The sequence below is a fragment of the Apteryx rowi genome, unplaced genomic scaffold (genome assembly GCF_003343035.1).
Source record: "Apteryx rowi isolate R43461 unplaced genomic scaffold, aptRow1 scaffold_2, whole genome shotgun sequence".
Taxonomy (NCBI): Eukaryota; Metazoa; Chordata; class Aves; order Apterygiformes; family Apterygidae; genus Apteryx; species Apteryx rowi.
The window spans coordinates 10,872,999-10,895,229 of NW_020448307.1; the positions used below are offsets into that span (position 1 = coordinate 10,872,999).

The window sequence follows — 22,231 nt, forward strand, 5'->3', positions numbered from 1 at the left end:
GCTCCGCGCGGGGAGGGGAGACCCGGGAGCGCCGCCTGCTGCCGGCGCCGCGGCGGCCGCCGTCCCTGCCCGGGGCAGCCGCACGGAGCGCGCTCCGCTTTTACTGCGGTTCCCTTCATTGCTGCATCTTCCATGAACTTCGTGGTGCGGCTCTAAGTTCAGGCCTCTGCGCAGGGGCCCCCTTCTCCCCTCCAAGCCCGTATGCCAGCGGCGCTGGCCCAGGAGCCCTCTCGCTGTTTTGGAGGGCGCTGCTCCCCGTTCCGAGCAGGGATACTGCTCAAAATACCCCCGGCCCCCCAGAGAGTGGAGCAGACTAAAGGGAAGCTGGGCAAAAGCTTCTGCAATATACTTTTCATTTTCTTCCCTAATATGCAGTGCAGCAATATTTCTCAGAAAAAAAGCAACGCTGTTGTTAACCCTGCAGCCTCTCTTTTTGTTCCCATTAATAGATTCTGCCACCTACCATTAAGCTTTCATAACTGGTTCCCGAAAGTCTACTCTTTCCTTTTATGGCAATGTAACATCAGTTAGAGTTCTCTGACCACCTCCAAAGCAAACGTCTGGTTCTTCACTGGGTCACAGAACGGGACTCTTCCAGCTATACAAATGTCAGTGTAAGCACAAGGCTGGGACGCAGGCTTAGCTGCGTGTGCCACTCTAATGCCAGTCCACATCTTGAACCTTAGGGGAAAAAAATAAAATCTGTTTTCCCATACAGCTGCAAACTTATTTTTATGACCCTGTGCATGATGATAGGGTGCACTTAAAGTCCATTAAGTTCACAGGGAGTTGCTTTTTCTAGTATTTAGATTAATAAAAATTAAAGGCCATATCTGAAAACATAATCCATATCCAGGTTCCAGAGTCTCCATCCACATGTTAACAGACATGTTTACTTATTGAATACTGTGGTGAGGATGAGTTAAATGGAAAACGCTCCAAGGATGTAAGACTTAATATAGACTTCCTTTTTCAAATATATGTACACGTGACACACATAAATAGACATATATTATARTATGTATGTATCAGGTAGTCTCATATATATATGATTAAAAACCCTATGTAATACTTTTCAAGGAGAAGCAGAATCATATTTGCCAAAAATTGTTTTTCATCTTTCCTGAGACTGCAAAATCCAAATATTACCAGCTCTGGAATGAAGACTCTCTGTTCTATATATAATGCTCTATATGCTCTATCCATAATGTCCGAAGTCAGGCACCACAGCATATCAAAGTCAAGTAAAGTACATTTGTCTAACAGGACAAAGAAAACCCATGTAGAGTAGTATCAGGAAGTTCTTACTGCTAAATGACTGCAGTGTGATGATTCATTCAGAATCATCACCTCACAATCCCTYATATCCTCCTCCTGAGGACTAGACAGCCCTTTCTACAGACTAAAAATAATATACATTCTCTTACTGCATGTACTGAACTGCTCAGTATTAGGACGCAGTAGTGGAGGGGAATTACCATGCTTTTATAAACACATAGACTCATTGTTCATTCTCAGAAAAAGGAAAAAACTGCCAAGTAGTATTTTACATCAGTACCCATTTAGTACAGTTTTTCAAATTACATCTGAGTAAATAAGAATTAGAAAAAAAACCCACAACATTGTTTTAAATGCATAATTTCTTCCTGTGGGAAGAAAAGTATGAAAGCAGAGAGGAAGCTGCTGTGTCAATGAATGAGACTAACTCTGTGCTAACCTTCTCTAGTCACACTCGATCCTCTCCAATTTTATGGCCAGTCTCAACTGCCGAGTATAAACTTTCCCTTACCAACACAGCTTGTCAGCTAGATTACTGTTTCTTTTTGAAACCAATATGGTTAAAGTGGTAATGATATAATATCGTTACAGTTGCATTTCTATAAGGATACGTATTTATAATGAAATAGTTTATTTCCCTAAATTTCCAATTACAGGGGGACAAGCCCCCTTATATTATCGGAGATACGTCTGCTCTGAGAGATTGTATGATTTAACTGTTTTGACAAAGAGTCTTCAACTGATACTTAAACCAGAACAAAACTGTGCATAGACCAGGCACGCACATGGCCATCGTACTTTTCCCTCTCTTTAGCTATCAGGTATTGTGTATCTGTATCGACCATAAGGGAATCAGAGACCACCACCACAGATTCGTGCTAGCATCCTCTCCGCAAGCACCAGGAATYTTCCCGTGTTGCTACTTTTCAGTCTACTGCACAGTCTGAGGCAGATGGTTTCCCAGGCCACAGAAAAATGACAGCACAATGTTTACCCATGTCCTGACAGAATTCAAGTCTGTACAGTATCTTTACTATTAGCTTAACTACTTGAAACCTTCACTGATTACCAGTAAAAGTCACCACAGTGAGAAAGTCCAAATAATAAACACAGCAGGGAAGAAATCATTATTCTTTTTAAATCTTAAAAAAAGTATAAAAATCCTGTACAGTTGACAAAAGCTTTAAAAACCAGTTGTAGGAAAATGACAGGTACTCCATTTCCTTTTTGTAAGGGTCAGAGGCATTAGGTAGTCACATATTTTGTCACTAACTTGATTAAACACATTGGCCTTGAAATTTATTACCAATTGCCAACTGGAGTATTCTGGTCTGTCTCATAACTGAAACAAAAATCAAAAGAATTATTTTTCCCTCTGCTTTTAACTGTTCAAATACATAACCTTTTGTATAGTTTGGTAGTTCAATAAGGTATCCTGCAGCTTAAAGAATACTATAGAAATGCATAAAATTTCTATACAGTCTTTTTGCAAATACGCATTTACAAGGAACAGTCTTTTAATTTATAATGAGTTCTTCACATTCAAAATATAATATGATTTTACCTTTTCCATAAAGACATATCTTTGTCTGTCAGAAAACAGAGCAGTGTCTGTTTCTCAGGCAACAACAGTGCTAAAAACAATGTAGCTGTTGAAGAGGGTTACAAGTTAAACTCTGCCAGCCACAGTCCATACTCCTCACTTTGCAACAACCCTAGCAGAGCAAAATGTAAACTGCCAGTTACAGGTGCTGGAGAAATCAACTATCCTCAGCCAGAATCTCAGGATATTCCTCCCAGAACTGGTCCCCTATAATGTCACAGTGCAGAGGAACAACTTTAGTCCTAGTTCGGGTCACTTCAACTTCCTTTTCTTCTGTTTCCTTTGGCAGTTTTATTTTCTTTGTTATGACTTCATTAACCTGAAAAGAGAGTTGACACATTAGCAGACAGATAAGACTTCAGTTGGCTTTCATAGATGAACAAGACAAAAAGCTATAACAAAAGTAACTATCATCCCTAGATGTACTACATAATTTGAACACTGAATCTTCTGAAAGAGAATCTATTTTATATTCAGTGGACTGGCATGACTAGTTCAAACCGCATGTCATCATCACATGGCTTGAAGAAATCACCTGCAAATTCATGTAACTGATTACAAGTATTCTTGAATAAAATACAATATTTAGATTGGAGCTATTCAAAGCATATGGGAAACCTTGCAAATGGCCTACAATTACCAAGAAAAAGCATGTACAAGGAACAAGTAGAATATATTTCCAGGCTGGAGCTTCTACCTGTTCCARTTAGTTCAAATGAAGTAAGAGAAATCACTAGCCAAAATAATAAAAAAAGGATTATCAATTTTTTCTGCATATAGAAGTCATAAGGCTGAATAAATTACAGAGAACTCTCAGCATAGACTAATTGGGTCCTGATCACAAGCAAGGTGCATATTTTTAATTAAAATTTCTAAATGCGGAAGATACTAAGGCCAGAAACATTTATGATTTTCTGGAGTCTGATCTCATACAAAACACAGGCCAGGAATTTCTTACGCTAATTCTGCATCAGTTATATAATCCTAGAATGATGAGAATTCCCAAGTTATTATTAAAAGAAATTCCTCATTAACAGCTGCACTCCTTACTATGCTCCTTTACATATGAAGAAAAGAGGACTAAAGGTCCTATGAGCTGAGCTATCTTATTGAATGAAAGTTTATAACTCCTTTGCCATGCAACCACTTAGGATCCGGTCCTGTGAAGGGTCTGGCACAGGCCCTAATGATTACTGTATCAAACTTTGATAACAGTCATTAAAATGTAATTTTTCAGGAAGCAGAATAGGCTTCTTCAATTTTCAAAGCTGGTAGYAATAAGAAACCAACTGTATATTATTCATTAAACAAAGAAGAATTAGATACATCAGTTAGTAGATACATCAGTCTTGTGAAATTCTACATAAAACATATAACAACGGATGACAATGTATATATATCAGTGGTCATAATTTATGTATAAGCCAGACTTCAGAGACTAGTTTTTATACTATGCTCATGGATAGATACCTCAAAAACACCTCTAAAATAATTAGTAATTTACACATCATTATATGGAAAACTTTTTTAGTTTTAAAAGTTATTTATAGATGATGTCCACGGAGCTTTACTTCACATTTGGTGTTTTTACAGTATAGCTTGTCTGCCATAGTGAGCTGTTTAAAATATGAGCATGAAGCCAGTACTAATATAGTTTTTACCTTCTGCCATATTAGGACAGTTCCTTTTCTATACATCAAAGGCTCATTGTTGTAGTTGATGTTGAATTCAGAAAATAAAATTTCATTCTTATCTCCAGCCAAAGTTCCCTGACAGAAAAAGAAAAGTACCCTTATAGAAAAAAAATATATATATACCAGCAAACTGAATCTCTAGCACAAATGTTAGGTAAATATTGGGAATAAGAGTGGCATTTATACAGGTTTTTCATCTTTAAATTACAAGGTGTAATTACCTCTTCCAACAGAGAAACTATTTCCAAATGCCAAATGGGAATATTAAAAGAGAGTTCCTTTCAAGTTTGTTATTACTTTTTTCAAAAGAGGAGTAGAAGAAAGTCAACATAATCCAGGAGAAAATAGATATAATGTGCTTAAGTCTGCACAATCAGTCAGAATACCACAGAAGGAACTGGGAATCAACAGCATCTGAATCCTCCCATTTTATTTCTTGTTCAGAGATAATGGATGTTTATATAAAGTGTCTAAGATTTCTGAACTCACTAATTATGAAATGAAAATCCTATTAACATYCTACCTAAAATGCTATATGCTAATCATATTAACATCTGTACAATTCAAAAGGAAGTTGTTGAATGTATACCTGTGAAGTTATTACAATAAGAGCAGAAAAGATAGCCTGGGCTGCTGGGTAGGCAAGACGTGGCTTAGCAAATCGTGTGATTCTGTTTGTACCTAGAACAACATGACCTCAAAAGATTCTTACCTGAAGTCTATCCTGTGCTTGTACTGGTGTCAAACCACTTCGCTGTACAAGCATCCAAAACACTGTATTATAAAGGTTATTAACATGGCCTACAGAAAAAGAGGGAAAGAGTATTTACCAAATCTGAGTGATGACTCAGAAAAAGCAACTTTATTGCCAGAGTCACATATAGGAAATATTCAGTAATAAAGGGTCATTAATAATATCAGTATCTGCAGAAGTTACAATCTTTCTAATCCATTTTTAAGGTACTGTATATCATAAGAGTGACTAGAAGATTGACGTCATGATACTTCACTAAGTGGGAGAGGGAGAACAGAGAGAGAACAATGTTTATGAATAAGGGAAGTTATCTTCATTTGACCAACAAAGACTAGCTACTAACAAAAGTCTAGAAACAAAGTACAACATGATGGAATATACAGTGCTTGTGACTGCTATGATTTTGCTACACGGTGAAGTTGTATTCAAACATTCACATCTCTTGGTTAAAGAAGATTATCTTGGTTAAACACAACAACATAAACAATAACAAACAAATTCTATTAATAATTCTAGTATTTCCAGTGCCAAATTCACTCCCAGCATGTAATGAACATTAAGTAATCTGAAGTCCCAAAAGTTTAGCCTATATTCTTGCATCCATACAAAYCCCAGCACAATTTTAATAGTTTATTTAAAACTATGCCTTCCCCTACCTGCTGTTCTTTCACCGATAACATATATGCATACACTTGCAGTAAGGGCATCTGTATTCAGAAAGAAGAACTCAACTGTACAAATCTCTGTTTTTTTTTAAAAATGCTTACAATCTGCTTGTCTCCAACTGAGGTAGTCCTTTAAATTTTGGTTGCTGGGATACAACACAATTCGTCCATCAAATCCTGGTGGATACAGAAGTTGCTGGTCCTTAAAGTAATCCTTCCAATAGAAAACGTAACTTGAGGCAAACTGGGAGACCACATGAGTCATGAACTTACTTGCAAACACAAAGCAAAAAGAAAGCAATACATCAATATGATTATACTGTGATCACCCGGGCTATCAACAGCAATAATTTTGGGAGATGGCAGAATTTCTTAAAGAATGGTCCACAAATCAGCAATATCATAGAGTCTTTTGAAGAGTAAGAAGTACTGAGAATCACATAAGAGAGTCTGGAAAGGGAATCATTTTGCTAAAAGCAGCTGTGTTTAATCAAAACTTTTTTTAAAACCCTGTATCACTGAACATATATTCCAGAAAGATCGCCTGCAAAGAGTTCACATGAAGAACTTGAGAGCTAATTTGCAGTGTATACACCCAAATACAGTCCTGCTCATAGCCTCTGCCTATAGGTAAAGGCAAATCTAAGAAAGAGCAACAAATTCCAAGTTTAGAGAGAGGTATTAAAAGTGAATACACTTCTTAGTATCAAAGCAGCTGTTACCTTGCTCTTCGCTTAAACCATCTACTCTTCTTTTTGAAAACAAAACTGTATTCATCGCTTTGTCCATAAGCAATAGCAATATCCTCCAATTCTTGCATCACTGTCTGGGCACACTTGGTCATCAGATGAAGAGCACGGTCATCATTTGGCTTTTTGAACTCATGTTGCTCAGCAAACCTTCAAAGCAAAAATGGTTGAATAAGAATCCTTTAAAATGCTACTCGAAAATGCTACCCCATTAATTTTYATCACATTTACTTCCCATGAATATTGATTTCCAGTATCCTGTCAATACTGACAGAGAATTCCCTCCAGGTATGAACAACAGTAACAACAAACTGTGCTTATACATCCCCGATAACCCATTCACTTTCCCATCAGTATCTCATCCTAACTATATAACAGTCCTTCCAAACGGCTGCTTTCCCTGTTTTACTTGTAATAAGAGGATGACAAATAACATTTTCTGCGACCTCACTTTGCCCTAGGGTGCCTTTTATACTCTGTCCAACAAAGGTAACATTTCCGTCAATCGTCAAAACTCAAGAGCGTTACCAGAACCACACTTCACCAAAGCACCATCTGGAAGAGCAACTTTCAGAGATCAAAACCCCAGCAAGAATATGTGCCATCTGCCACTYTAGAGAACCGTGACCCATTTATCCTGAAAAAAGCTGAATATCACAAAGATATTGACTCCACACATAAATAAATATTCTTGTGTACCAGTTGCAGTCCTTCCCTCAACCCGTCCAAGCCACTGTTACACCATTTACCTATCACCCCACAGAAGTCACAGTTCTTAAGCTGTACATGGCCCATAAAGACAAATACCAGTAGTAGTGAGAGACTCCGGAGAAGCTGAATGAAAGAATTTCTGGGGCCTAACCACTGCCCCTGCAGAGTTCACACAGCTCAAGCGAGGCACAGACGCATTTCAGGAATCCATGGTCATTAGCCCGAAATCAGTCAGGACATCAGGGATCTATGTTCTTTGCCCTGGGGCCAGCACTCCRCTTTGCACTGCACCCTGCAGCCCAGCACCCTATGTGCACCACCTCCACATCCCAGGGTGCCAGGCTAACCCTGGGACACAGCACCCTGCTCTGCACTGCACCCTGCGGCCCAACACCTTATGTGCACTACCTCCACACCCCACAGTGCCAGCCTAACCCTGGGACACAGCACCCTGCGACCCAGCACCCTACAGGCACCGCCTCCANTAACCCTGGGACACAGCACCCTGCGACCCAGCACCCTACAGGCACCGCCTCCACACCCCATGGTGCCAGGCTAACCCTGGGACACAGCACCCTGCTCTGCACCGCACCCTGGGACCCAGCACCCTACGTGCACCACCTCCACACCCCAGGGTGCCAGGCTAACCCTGGGGCACAGCACCCCGCTCTGCACCGCACCCTGGGACCCAGCACCCCTACGTGCACCACCTCCGCACGCCAGGGTGCCAGGCTAACCCTGGGACACAGCACCCCGCTCTGCACCGCACCCTGCGGCCCAGCACCCCTACGTGCACCACCTCCACACACCAGGGTGCCAGGCTAACCGCCGGGGCCCATTAGGAGACTCCCCCCTCCCCCCCAAACACGCACCTCAGCCCCCCTTTCCTCCCCTCCCACTGGCTGAGGCGTCGCCATGGCAACCGCGCTGCTATAAGCGCCACGGCCATTGGCTGCCCGCCCGGCCCCTACCGGTGGAAGTTGCGGCCGTCTAGCCGGACCACTATCCAGCAGTTGGGGAGGCACGTGTCGGCCGTCTCGAAGTCCCGCACGTACTCGAACTTGCTCTTCGCCATAAGGAGGCGGCGGCCGCACGGACGCCTCACGCACCTCCCGCTCGCAGCACMGATGGCCGCTGTGGCCCGCCAGCTCCGCAGCATGGCCGGAACGGAAGCGGAAGCAGCGAGCACCCTCCGAGGGTACAGCAAGGAGCCCTTCTGGGCCACGAGGCGGACCTCTCTATGGCTCCGCGGGTCCTCCAGCCAGYGGGGCTGCTGTGCCGAGGCAGGGCTCGGTGCCCCGGGGACCGGGGGCCGCCAGGTCTCCGCCCCGTGGAGCAAGAGGCGCTGTGCAGCGCCGGGGACGCGCGTGGTTGATGGGGAGGGCGTAGGCAGGAGGGGCTCGCAGCGCTGAGGACCCGTCCCCTCGGCTGCGCCGGGGCCGCCATCCCGCCAGCGGGGAGGGGATGGCCGCGGCGGGCCGCGGTTTGGGGCGGGGGGCGCAGGGTCGGGGCGAAGCGCCCGGCGCCGCAACAGGCCCGCAGGGAGTGCGGGGGAACGGGCCGAGGGGCAAAGCGCCCGGCGCCGCCGCYAACGGTCTCCACGGCGACCGCATTGTGAGGCGCGAGGCGGGCGGGGGCGGGGAGGGGAGCAGCGGCGCGCGAGGCCATTGGTGCGCGCGGCGCGGGCGGCGGGCGCGGGAGGGCGTTGCGAGCGTTTGCGCCCCAACCGCAGGCGGCAAACGGCCGCGGCGTCATGGCCATGGAGCGGGCGGCGGCAGGCGGCGCGGCCCGTCCGCAGTGCCGCCAGCGCCCCCTGCCGCCCGCCGGCAGCGCCCCCCCCCCCCTATGCAGCCCGCACCGCCTCCCACACCCACCCCCCCCCGCCCCCCCCCCCCCCCCCCCACCCGCAGCCGCCGCCGGGCCCGCGGCGGGATCGGGGCTGCCCCGGGGCCGCGGCGGCCGGAGGAGGCGGCGGCGGCGGCAGCCGAAAGGCCCCCCCAGGTGCTGCGCATCAAAGTGGAGGAGGCCGAGCAGGAGGAGGCGGCCTGCGGCGGCAGGAAGAGGGGCGAGCCGAGGTGCCCCGCCGCCCTGTGGGGATGCAGGCAGGAGGCCCCGGGCGCCATCGCGGCCGGACGGGACCAGGAAGGCCCCAAAGAGCTGAAGATGCCCGAGGACGGGGGCAATGGGACGCTCCCGGGGTCCGGGCCTGCAGGTGCCATCAAGGTGGAGCCACCCGAGGCAGCACCTGAGGCCCGCGGCGTGAAGGAGGAGGTGGAGGCCGATGCAGCGGGACCCGCGAGCGGGGCYGCCCAGCCCAGCAGCGATGGCAGCCTGGCTCTGCCGCCCGGGGCCTTCGCAATGCACCCTCCGAATCTGGCGGTCCCGCTGATGCTTCACCCCTTGCCATCAGGGACCAGAATTCAGTTTCAAGGCCCTCCGCCTTCCGAGCTGATCCATGTGACTAAAGTGCCAGTGACCCAAGTGCCTCTTAAAATGCAGTCTTTACTGGAGCCATCAGTAAAAATTGAAACTAAAAATGTGCCCCTCACAGTGCTGCCCTCCGATGCAGGTATTGCATTGTAAGATCGCTTAGAGTTTGCAAGGCTTCAGTAAGTGGCACACAGTTGGCAGGTTTTATCAGATAGGAGAACACAAGTTAAAATAGTGTTGGAGAAGTAGCCCTTTGGATACACTGTAGTCTGTACAACTCTTTTGTTTGGCTTAAGGTGTAAACATGCAGGACAAAGTTCTCAGGCAATGCACAAAGTTCTCTAGTGGTTCATTAAAATCAGTGCAGTTTTGTCTGCTTGCTCCCCATCTGTTTTAAACTCGTTATAGCTGGTTTCAGAATTGCAGTGAATAGTGGTTTCAAGTTCAATTTAGGCATCTGCTTGATTTTTAAAGCTATGAGCATTTGAACACCTCTTATTGAGAAAATTAGGAGATGTTAAGTGATGAACACTTTTAAACGTCTGGATTAGGAGTTCTTTTTTAAAGAAATACAAGTTTTTAAAATTAACTTGAAGTCCTGAAGACTAGCAGACGTGCCCTTTATTGACCATATAGAAGAGTTCATTTCTAAGTTGCTCAAAGTTCAATTGTGAAGGGGTTGGGATTTATGTTGCCAACTCAATGCAAATCCAGTCCTTGGTTATAAGGACCTAAAGCTGGGCATCATGTAACAGTCATCTGGTGAAACGGGTTCCTCCAGCAAACAGGCATCTAAATCTGAGAAAAGAAAGAGGGGGGGRAAAAGAAAAACAAACAAAACAAAAGTGCAGCAACAACCTCAGAGAGGTGAGAGACTGCAAAGATGTGGGACTAAACTGCCATACCATCGTCAGATCTGGTCCCTGCATCATTAGGGTTTGGATGCATAGTTGGGGTGGTGRTAATGAATTTGCAGTGATATGGTCAATGCTATATTATGTTTAATTTATAAATACACAGGTATTCCAGAAAGCAGTCTAGCCAAATGAAATCCAAACCAGTGTGTTTTTAACAGTCATTTTTGTTTCCTATAGAAGAGAAAGCCTGTGACAAAAGCCATGTAAACAATTCCTTATGTAGTGTTTCAGTGGAGGCTAGTCAGCGATACTCTGTTAGCCTTAGTTATTTTTCTAGGAACTGTTCTCTGAATGTGCATTGAGTTTTGTGTGTTCCAAGGCTCTAATGATTCTTCTGAATATTGCTAAATACCCCTTGGAAATACTATTGAATGTAACATGTATTGTGTATATTGCCTGGCAGATGATCATCTTTCCTCRTTTTGTTGCATAGGGATACCAGATACTCCGTTTAGCAAGGACAAAAGTGGCCATGTAAAGCGTCCAATGAACGCGTTCATGGTATGGGCTAGGATTCATCGGCCAGCTCTAGCCAAAGCTAACCCAGCTGCCAATAATGCAGAAATCAGTGTTCAGCTTGGATTGGAATGGAACAAACTGACCGAAGAGCAGAAGAAGCCCTATTATGATGAAGCCCAGAAAATAAAAGAAAAGCACAGAGAAGAATTTCCTGGTAAACATGTATTTATTTATCCAAATGCTTTAGAAGTGCAAGAGTTGTAGGAAAAAAGTGATCTTTCATTAGAGCAAATAATAGAGTTGGAAGAAATGATAGACTTTCAAGTATTTGGTCCTTTCATCAGATTTCTAGTACCTGAAAGCATATTCATTTTTTTAAAGTTGTCCATAAATGATGTCTCATCCTCCATAGCCTCTGAATTTCTTACATTCTTAGACCACCGCATGTATCGCAGCTCTTCTGAATGCTTTACAAGTCTAATGGCCAGATACAGTTTATTGTGAATGTGGCCTGTTGCAACATTTCACAGGCTTCAAAAGGAGCTGTCCAGGTGGCCTGGGTGACACATGCATCCACTCCTGTAAAAGCAGGAAAGGGAAATGCCACGGGAAGCACAAATGGCATTGTGTTCTGTGGGAYTCCTCAACTTGTGGCATTGGGATTCCCGAGACAAGATGTGGAAGAAAATGTTTCTCAACCCCTTTTTCAAAGGATTAGGGATTTGCACCCTTAAATTTGTTTCTCCATAGCACTGCAGTTCAGTTAAAAAGGCACTAACAAAATGGAGCAGAAGTTTTCTGAGCGCTCTTTATAAAAGCTCCTGAGACATCACGTGTCATAATCCGTTCTGTCTGTGGTGTCATAGATCCACTAGTTCACAATCATGACTAGTTCGGGTAGACAAGACCTGACTAATACATCATAAACAAGCAGAAGATAAAGAGCAGAATCTCTTCTTCTGTTTTTTTCATCCTTCAAAAAAAGGGTTTCTTTAAAGTAGCATAAGAGTTAGCCTGCCGAAGAAAACCAAGCTGCTCAGTCCAAATTCCCAAAATATTTCTATGTGTTTGGTTAATGTTGTAAGTCAAAGGCAAGTGTACTCCTTGCTGCCAAAATTTAAACTGGATTTCTAGTGGATCATATTTTTCATCGTATCTTTTAACCTCCAGGTATATGTGAGATTTAAGGGGCTAAGGAAACAATCAGGAAAGATCTACGTTTTGCATACTCTTGCTTTTTTCCACACCAAAAGCCCATGGTACAGTATCATGTTCTCCTTCACATGCTTTCCTTAGCTGTACAATGTCACTCCCCACTGTTTTGTGGTCCTTTGTCTCACAAACACTTTTGAATGGTAACTACATTGGTAACCTAACCGAACTGCTAACATAACAATGCCCAAACATGCTCATTTTAACTCCGCCTCTGATAAAACACCCATTTGCCAGCCCACTGAAATGAATGAGAGTTTTGCCATTGACTATTAGAGCAGTTTTTGGACTCGTATTTTTTTAGATACTTCAGAATTACAGATATTTTAGCTTTACAGAAAGAAAGAGATCATCCCAAAAATGGGAAGTCTGCATCTTTTTCATCTCTGACAGGTTGGGTTTATCAGCCACGACCGGGCAAAAGGAAGCGTTTTCCATTGACTGTTTCCACTGTATTTTCCGGCACTTCTCAGAATATCATCACTACAAATCCAGCTGCCATTTATCCTTTCCGATCACCCGCTTACTCCGTTGTCATCCCCAATGTTCAGAACAGTATTGGACATCCTRTCTGTGAGTTTTTAGTAGTCTTGAGTGAATGATTTTAAAAATTAGGAATCTACCTATTGTAGTAAAAGTTATGCACATGGTAGTGTAGATATAGTTAAGATATGATTTCTCAGTCTTTTTAGTCACCACTGTGTCTGTCAATCCTCCTCGACACTGCACTGCTGCCTCCTAGTCTCTTGCCTCCTATTTCCTCAGCCTTCTCTCCCTTTGCTGCCCTTAAATTCTTCTGGCTACTTCCTTACTCCCCTACAGATCCCTGCTGTTTTCTCCTTATCTCCTAGTTCCCTCCTGCTATCTTTCTGCCTTTTTTGGGTCTCTGTTACTTAATAGTTAGTACTTGCTTCCTATTGAGCTACAGCTATCTTTTTTTTTTTTTTTTTTTCTTGTTCTGTCCCCATCACAGACATATCTTACCTCACCAGATCTAACTGCTGCTCAGCCCACACTACTAAGCCTGGCAAAGCTTATTAGCTTAGCCGCTGGCACCTCTGCACTCCTGTGCTGGTGTGCCTTTCCAGTGAGGGCACCATTGCTTTAGAACGAATGCTCAGCAGCTTAGACTGCTTACAAGAGAGGGCAGACAGATTGTCAATAAAGGCATCAGAAAGGAGGATGTTAAGTAGGGAGGGTGTGGGCTGCAATTTTAAAGCATTCTTTAAAACTGGAAGAGGAATTTTTCACTTGCACATTTTACCGTGAACAGTTACTTAGATATTTATGCCCACCTGGGATAGTTGTATATGTATTTCATCAGCTTGTGCGTGTCCACAGTTTGARCCCACAAAACTCAGCTTTTATACACAGAATAACATAGTTATAGAAGAAATAATACATTTAAAAGTTGCACTTAACCTGGAAGGACCCTTCTTTTTATAGTAAGTCAGTAATGTGCAGTGTAATAGGGTGTAGCATAAGAGCCCACAGGCAAATAGAGTGCCTGACTGTGGTCCCTCATGTGTCTTGATGAAAGAGCTCTGGCTCTGTCAGTGCGTGRATGGTGGGTTTCAAGAACAAATGGCATAGATCCATTCACTGGCGTGTTTTGTTTCAGTATATGAACACTGGTCTTCAGGGGCTGCTCTCTTTGTAATGAGGAAAAAAAATCCTGAATGCCCATTTATGCTCCATAGTAATATTTGGAAATGTATAAGAGAGCCTTCTACTTTGATTTGGCCAAGTTCTGAGTTAGCGATGTGATCATTTCCTAAGTCCCTCTGCAGATTTGATTAAATAAAATATTTTTCATTTCTTACCCTAATGTATCTTAAAACGTTGTGTTCTCCTCACATGCTACTATGTTTCATTCTAGAGTTTGCTATCTTTCTATTGTGGTTGAAGTGATTGTAAAAATTTAGAAGCATTGAAGTCCCATTAACACAGAATTCAGACTTTTCAAAAACCACTACCTGGTTTAAAATATTAACCCAAAGTGTTCTGAAATCTTTCTGGATAAAGGCAACCCTATTAACATATAGTGTGATTTGAAAGTGTATGTCTGCAAAGCATTTCAAAGTGAAATTGGCTGGTGGGTATGTCCATTAGTGAAGCAAATGAGAAAACATGTCTGAGGATAGGGTATTGTAGTTATTGCTTCTGCTCCTCACTGCTGCTTTGGCACCATGCAGGTTAATTAAGAAGAATTTGGCTTTTCCCATCTCAGATGGTAGACCTGAGAGGCCTTCTGTGCYTTAAGCTCTAAGTGCACGCTCCAGCCCAGTTGTATGACCCTATCAGGACAAGACTGAGCTCTTACCAGGCTCACAGCCTCAACCCTCACTGAGTGCAGGGAAGCGGTGCTAGAGGATGTTTTGGAGGAAATGGTTCTGGCTCTAGCTGTGGTTGGCTACATGGCTGTTTATGAAATCTCATCCTCTACTCATGACTGATAAATATCTTTTCTATTTCCTAAAGGTGAAGCTCCTGCCATCCAGCTGCCAGCCTCTTCCATTCAACATCCAGGTCCAATTACACTTTTACAGCCTGCTATTGCAAGCACCACATCAGTGGCTRTTCCAGCTCCAGCTCTGCCCCTGCACCCTGTAATTTCACCGCAGCACTTTGCTGGACCTGCTCRGACAGAAACTCTTGTAACGGCTGGACCCAATTGCTATGTGAAGAGACCTTCATCAGCTTCCGCTGAGAGCTCCAGTAGGAACCCAAGTAACACAAGCCCTGCTAACGCCAGATTTTCTGTCTCTGATAATCAGACCCCAAAGGAGTATTCAGAGATTTCTGCTTGCCCTAGAAGTTCACCTCTTCCCCAAGCTGCCCCTCTTCCTCACTCGCATCTCTATCAGCCTCCTCCTATCAGTCATCCAGCCAGCCTGTTCGGCACGCCTCCACGGTTTTCATTTCATCACCCTTACTTTGTACCTGGACCTCACTATTTCCCTTCAAGGTAAAGTCCTTCACTTCAATCCAAGTGAGAATGAGTACTAAAAGGCAGAGAGTCCTTCCACAAAGCAGGTGGACCATTCAGCTCCTGAGGCAAGAGCTTTTCCCTGGGAGGAAAAAGTGCTCTTACGTTCCTACAGCACTCTGTTGTGGTGGTCCTGAGGCTACTCATAATATACGCCCAGTTATTGAAGGCTCCGTAGTACTATTTTAGTAACTGGCACTCCCAAGCCCACAGTAAATAGAAGTATTTTCTCTCTACTTCATGTACCTAAGTGCAGTTGATTTCTACAAAAAAAATTAAATAGAAATAGTGTAAATATATTTTGAAAATGATCAGATAGAATTAAAGTAGGTGTTTGGGATGTGTCCCAGATACTCTGATTGCAGCTGTCATAACCACCAGTATTTCTGAAATCTAGCCTGGTGGGAAATATCCTCAGAATTTTTATATAAATAGTAAGTCCTAGTTTATCCTTTGCAGTCTTGGGGTAGTCAATCAGAGATCGCCTGATCAAAGAATTTAGAAGCTAACGTGTGGGTATTTCTTAAGCTAACCATGCACAGAAAGGACCAGTGTCCTCCCAGCAGCTAGTTCTGAGGTATGCAGACGTGCTGCTCAAACACAAGAAGTCTGATAGCTTACTGATGTGCTCTCGTTCCACACTGCACAAACTCATGTCCATGCTTATTCACTGTAAGGCACCGTTTCTCTTTCATGACCACGCAAAGTCAAACACAACAAATCATGATTTTTAGACTCATAGTCTGACAGGTTATACACTGCTTGTTCCTACTGATAACAACAGCCAGTGTGTTCCTAAGGCAATAAGACTACCCAGTCATAAATTAGCACTGATGATGACTCCTCAAGCTCGTAAGGCCTTAGTAAGCGGATAAGTGCAATAGAAGATACTGCTATTTTTGCAGTCATTTAATGAACACAGGACACATCTTCCTAGAATTGCTAAAGATGAGCTTTGCTTAGGCCTTTGGTATCTGAAATTAGACAGTTTTGTGARCTCTCTGAGGGAGGGAAGTGTGCTTGTACTGTAAGACTGTTGAGGTTCACAAATAAATTGGACTTCTGAAGATTGCCAGGTTTGCTAATGCCAGGATCTTTCTAATACATTGATTTGTAAGTTCTTGTTCCTATAAACTCATTCCTTGCATACAAGAATCATCATTTCTAGGTAGCACAGACCATGCAAATGAATGTATGCAAATTTATGCACAAAAGTATTAAATCTTGGTTGGAAAGATGAGTAGTCTCCTTGGAACCTTGATAGACATTGTATCAATGTCTTTCTACTGTCTGCACAGCAGAACTCTATTACTTCTTTGCATACTTAATGATGTAGTGTATTTCTGTAACACTGTGTAAGCTGTAACACATCTTGCATCTTGTGTTCTGCATCAGAATAAAAATTCAAGCTCAGGACACTGGAGAAAAACAGTTATATTTTGGTACAGTAACTTCTTGCCATCTACAATACTTTTTTTAATTTATCACTGTAAATTCTTTAAATAAATAACACTGGCAACCACATATTGGGCACACGGATTCTCTGTCAATCCTCCTGCTAACAGCAATATAGTAAATGCAAGAGAGCACTCAATAAATAAGACCACTTGTTTCCCATCTCTTTGGCAAATTTTGGCATAGAAAAGCAACACAAACTGACTTTTGATGCTTTGTTTTACTATTTTGAGTATGTAGGTTCACATACTGCAGGGTTATCATATGCTATTCTATCCATGACATCATTTCATTAATAAATACARTAATTTGGGTTTTTTTGTTTTTGAAGCAACTTCCTGTATGTGTCTAGCATGAAGGGGTGCATATGCAGGCCTTCTTTGCTAACATGGAATCTGTGCGTGATTCTTCTTACGTATTCAGAGCTTAAATCAGGCATATTTTTAAATTAGGCGTATTATGAATATTTCAGCAGGATGAACTGACTAGCAGTGAACACTAGAGCCATTCTGATTTTCTTGCCTGAACCGAAGTCCGAGCAATCTGCCCTTTTGTAAGACAATTTTCCATCTCTTTCATTGCAGCACGTGCCCGTTCAGCCGGCCTCCATTTGGCTATGGGAATTTCACCAACTCAGTGCCTGAATGCCTTGGCTTTTATGAAGACCGGTACCAAAAGCATGAGGCGATGTTTTTGCCTCTGGACAGAGACTATGCCTTCAGGGAGTACCCAGAGGAACACGCACAGAGTGAGGACTCCCGCAGCTGTGAGAGCCTTGAAGGAATGTCCTATTACAACAGCCACAGCCACAGCGAGGAGGGGTACTTAAGCCCCATACCACAGCTGGACATGGGAGCTTTGGAGAATGTTTTGTCAGCCACCCCATCTACCCCCTCCAGCATCCAGCAAGTTAATGTGACTGACAGCGAGGAGGAAGAAGAGGGGAAGGTGTTGCGAGAGTTGTAATTTTTAAAACATGATAATCCAGAGGAATATTACAGAATGTGAAATAAATGTTTTCCTCCAACACCATCTTTTCAGTCGGTGTGTTCAAGGGGAAATCCTTGTAGCTTGGGTGACCTATGCAGGTCATTTTGAGAACTCTGATGATCTGTTTGTATTTTGAGAGATCAAATACAGATCTGGGGAGGTCTCAAAGCCCCTGGAGTTTCACCTGCTTCATCAGGGCATTGTTTGGGCTCTGGCTCAGGAAAGCACTTGTACAGGTACTCAGTTCTAAGTATGTGAATATGTGCTTTCCTGAGGAGAGGTGTTTTTAAGCACATCCTTTTAATGCTCTTCTGAATCAGGACATTGCCTTTCTGTGTTCATAGACAACATTTTGATGGAATTTGCATTAATTTTGTAGGTTTTACCTTAGGAATTTTAGCAAGTGAAATAATTCTGTTTTATGACTAACATGTAATTCTTGCTGCAGTAAAACACTGTGAGGTCTTGAGAGTGAAGTCAAGAGTGATTCTCCAATGTTTTATATTTTTCCTTTGAAACAGTGAACAGTTTTAAGCTTAATTTAGTTAATCTTTTATTGTAGGCTGCATTTGTGGTACAAATGTTATGTAATGCACTGAAAATTTAGGTCAATTTCCATAATATTTTATTCTGCAACTAGTTCCATTAATGAGAATGGGATTGTCCAGAAGGTATGGTAGGACCTAGAGAGAGGAAAATTGATGGAATCTGGCTCTGTGRCTTACACTACTGGACTGTGACTTGATCCCTGAGTGTAGTTAATATTGAATTCTCTAGAGAATACTGAAGGTGGTTAAAAGGGGAGAGTATCTGTGCTGAACTCAAAGACTAAGGAAATTCAGATTTTTTTTTTGCCAAAATTAGTAATTAATGTTACTAAACGATTTTTTTTTCTGTTTGGGGGGAGGGAGTGTCATTTCTTTCTGGGAATCCTGTTGTTCTGCTGTTGTTGTATTTAAATAAAATCACCTGAACAATGTACTTACCCCTAGTGTTTCATTTTAAGCCTTGGACCTTGAGCTGAGTGGGAACATGTAAATCATAATTCATATAACTTATGGACTTACTGGGCATGCACAGCTCAGCTGCACATGCCTAAAGTGACTAGTTGAAGTCACTTTTTCAGAGAATTTGAGTTACTAATACATACAGACATGCACACACAGTTATATAAATGTGTGTGTAAATCCAGTTACTGCAGAAATATGGGAAAAGCTGTATCCTCTGCTTTTAATGGGGGACATAAAGTTTGACCATCTCATATAGGACACCCTGTATTTTAGAGGTTATCACACTGGATCTGGTGCATCTTGAGTGTCCTGTCAAACTCGAGGCCTGGGCCCTCTATATCTATCCATTTAGATTGCATTATTGATAAAGACAGATACAAACACAATTTCCACATACCTCAGAAGATAGTCCTAAGTCAGTGTAAATGGGGTAGATACCCTCTGGGTTCTTCGCACTTTAAGTTGTTAGGCTTATATCAACATTTTTAAAGATTTTCTACTTCTGTGGGCTCATAACCCCATTTTCCAGTTATACAATCCCCTCTAAGATCAAAATCTCTTATTTGAGAACTACTGCATTTTGCAGTTAAAAAACATGATTAAAATCAAGGGTAAATCCTGTCTACGCTACACACTGCAACTGTTGCTGACAGGCCCCAGCTCCACTGCATCTGCAGTGCAGATGAAACATTAAGAGGAAAGTCTTATAAATAGTAGAAAATGCCTGTTGCTAAATTATCTTCTCACTGCAAGCTGATCTGGCCTGCAGGAATGCATGTGGGCAAATGTACTAATTCCCACACAAGTATGTTTCAGGATRTAAAACAGCTGTTTGTGGGACTGTTCTCTAGATCTAACTTTCTTCTCCCATTTTTCTTTTTGTACACTATGGGGTTGGATATAAGACATATCGCAGTGCACCAGAATCTAGAACAGTTGCTTTCCAAGGGTAATTCAAATTTATTTCCTCTTATGAGGGGGTGTTTGGCACTGTTTGAAGGGAGGTTCCTCAGAGCTGCTSCATTGTACCATGGGCTTCTTGTGACCCTCAGCCCAGGCCTTTTAAAGACCTTCGTGTCATGTCCACTCAGAGCAGAGAAATAGGAGTGAAAATTATAGAAACACCTGATCCAAACCCAGCTTCCTTAGCATGCTCTGGCAGCCCAGCATGGATGGACATCCCTTGCGATAAAAGAAGCTTTTTGGCTCCTTTTCCTAGGTCATTTCCAGCCCACATGAGAACTTATCTCCTAAACGCAGATACCCGAAGCGCCAAGTATCTATGCTGTTATTTCTCCTGTTGCAGTGTATAAAGGGGGTTGTAGGCAGGGCCAGTGCTGTGTTCAGCGTATGCCCTCCTGCCATCCTGCTTCGTGGCAGGGCCGAGGGTGTTTGACAGGTGAGAGAGACATATTCCACTCTTTATAGAAGAAAATAAATATTTCTTCTTTCTCTGCTGTTTACCTTACTCTAAAGTAGAAATCACTTCTCATGCTTCTCAACTTTAAAACCAAAACAGATGCAGGTTTTTCCAAATAAAGTTTGTTTTCCTCCCGCTTCTGAAAAAGTCTCAAGACATTCACTAGTGCTTCCCCATGCTTCCTGTGGCTACACTTTGGCAGAGATCGTTTTCTTCTCCAAGGCTACTGGAGAGTTTTATGGATCGTTTGTTATTAAAACTTGTGCCATTGTACCCATTTCCCTTCTCTTAGAATAAATTACTTCAGTATAATCACTATGGTATAGGAATGGGAATAGCTTGTACTAAATGTGGAGAGAGCTATGGTGCTTTAAATATACAAATACAGTTCCAAAAATGCAACATTTGAGCATACACAAGCTTCTGCCATTAGGCTCACTTTTCTGCAGAAGAAGTGAAGGAAACGCCAGAGCACTGTCACACCCTTTAAGAACAGCGTGGAGCGTGCTTTGATATTATTTCACTGCAGCACATCGGGAGCAGCCTGTGTCTGGTACCCGATCGTCTTACAGCGCTTCTCCCTGTTTGGCAGGACAGCTGCTCTGGGCTCTTCCAAGTATTCCCACTATTCTACATGGATGGTGGAAAACCAAAGCTAAACAGAAGACTCGGGGTCAGCTGAAGCTGTTCTCGACTGTTAAAACTCGAAATAATGAAGTTCGCTGTTAAATCGCCAGTTCCCTTCACAGATTCACAGCCTTCCTCCTTTGATCATTTCAAGTGATCTAAAGGAGACAAATGTTCTGAAAAACGTAAGATTTCACATATCATTCAAGTCAGCCAAAGATACAAACTTTTTTTCATCAGTGCAAGTGTCTGAAATGCAGAGGTTAGGCAGGGCAAAAAAAAAAAAAAACAAAAACCCTTCTACCTTCTTTTTCTGAGACTTTGATTTTTGATAACATTTTCTCCAGAGTCAGCGGGAGGTTTTTAACAGCAGTTCATTCAACAGCCTTTCCTATTTCTGAACAGAGAGTAGCAATGAAATATTACTGAGCTTTCAGTCCGATATACGATCCAGTCATTCTCTGAAGAAGTCTATTTCTTTAACCGGCATTCTCCTCGGTAGGGCTATCTATTTCCTTCTAGGTGGGTAACTCCTAATTGACTATGAATATAATGGGAGAATCCGCACCTTTTGTTTTCCTGCCAGTGACAATAGTGTTAAATCACCTTGCAAACTCCGTGTGGAGTAAGTGCAGAAACCCAACTGCATCCACATTCTCATCAGCTTGGCACCGGGGAAACTGAAACACCTAATTTTCAAAACTCGCTAACAACTGCATGCACCTATCCTCGATGTGGGTGCTGCTTGGAAGCTGCAGCTAAGCACTGCATCCTTGCCTTCATCACAGGCTAAGCAGTAGATAAGGGAACAGAGCACAGATTTCCATCTTCCCAGCTGAGAGTTTTAATCAGGCAATTAGGATCCTGGAGGAAATGAGTCTAAGCCTGTGTAATTTCTAGATAACTTAAAGCCTGACCTTGTTCTGTGATTTAGACAAGCATCCTATTGACTTCAGCAAGAGCTTTCTGAAGGCATGGGCACAGGGCAGGATCTGACTCATCCTTTGCCAGAGGCAGGTAGCATTACAGCATACGAGCACTGTTAATAAGGCTAGAATATCCTGAATCTTTCCATGCAACAATGTCTGAGCAGTGTAAGTGATATATCATATATAATATATATGGAGAGAGATAAATTAAACTATATATAACAACTGCACAGCCTGTGATTATATTTTTATAGAGGGATTTTCTGGTGATTGTAATTTAAGATATCAATTCTCATATTACCAAAATCCAATGATAAAAGTATAGCTGTATAACAAATG

General features: G+C 42.9%; 2 protein-coding genes across 4 annotated transcripts; one reads left to right on the forward strand and one right to left on the reverse strand.

Moving 5' to 3' along the window:
* Positions 1-2,395: 2,395 nt before the first annotated feature.
* Positions 2,396-8,811, reverse strand: THG1L (tRNA-histidine guanylyltransferase 1 like). Of its 3 annotated transcripts, XM_026063428.1 has the most exons (6): positions 8,426-8,811; positions 6,717-6,893; positions 6,097-6,266; positions 5,288-5,376; positions 4,543-4,650; positions 2,396-3,200 (listed from the first exon to the last, which is right to left on the reverse strand). In XM_026063428.1, exons 1-6 carry the CDS (start codon positions 8,611-8,613, stop codon positions 3,039-3,041), a joined length of 894 nt encoding a protein of 297 aa, XP_025919213.1. In that variant the 5' UTR covers positions 8,614-8,811; the 3' UTR covers positions 2,396-3,038. The 3 variants fall into 3 exon arrangements, with proteins under 3 accessions (XP_025919213.1, XP_025919214.1, XP_025919215.1); XM_026063429.1 differs by lacking the exon at positions 8,426-8,811 and having other exon boundaries at positions 6,097-6,262; positions 6,717-6,803; XM_026063430.1 differs by lacking the exon at positions 8,426-8,811 and having other exon boundaries at positions 6,097-6,171; positions 6,717-6,783.
* Positions 8,812-9,491: 680 nt separating this feature from the next.
* Positions 9,492-18,891, forward strand: SOX30 (SRY-box 30). The gene is made up of 5 exons (XM_026063427.1): positions 9,492-10,023; positions 11,235-11,474; positions 12,866-13,045; positions 14,954-15,440; positions 17,501-18,891. The coding sequence occupies exons 1-5, from the start codon at positions 9,618-9,620 to the stop codon at positions 17,880-17,882; spliced, it is 1,695 nt and encodes a 564-aa protein (XP_025919212.1). The 5' UTR covers positions 9,492-9,617; the 3' UTR covers positions 17,883-18,891.
* Positions 18,892-22,231: the final 3,340 nt, after the last annotated feature.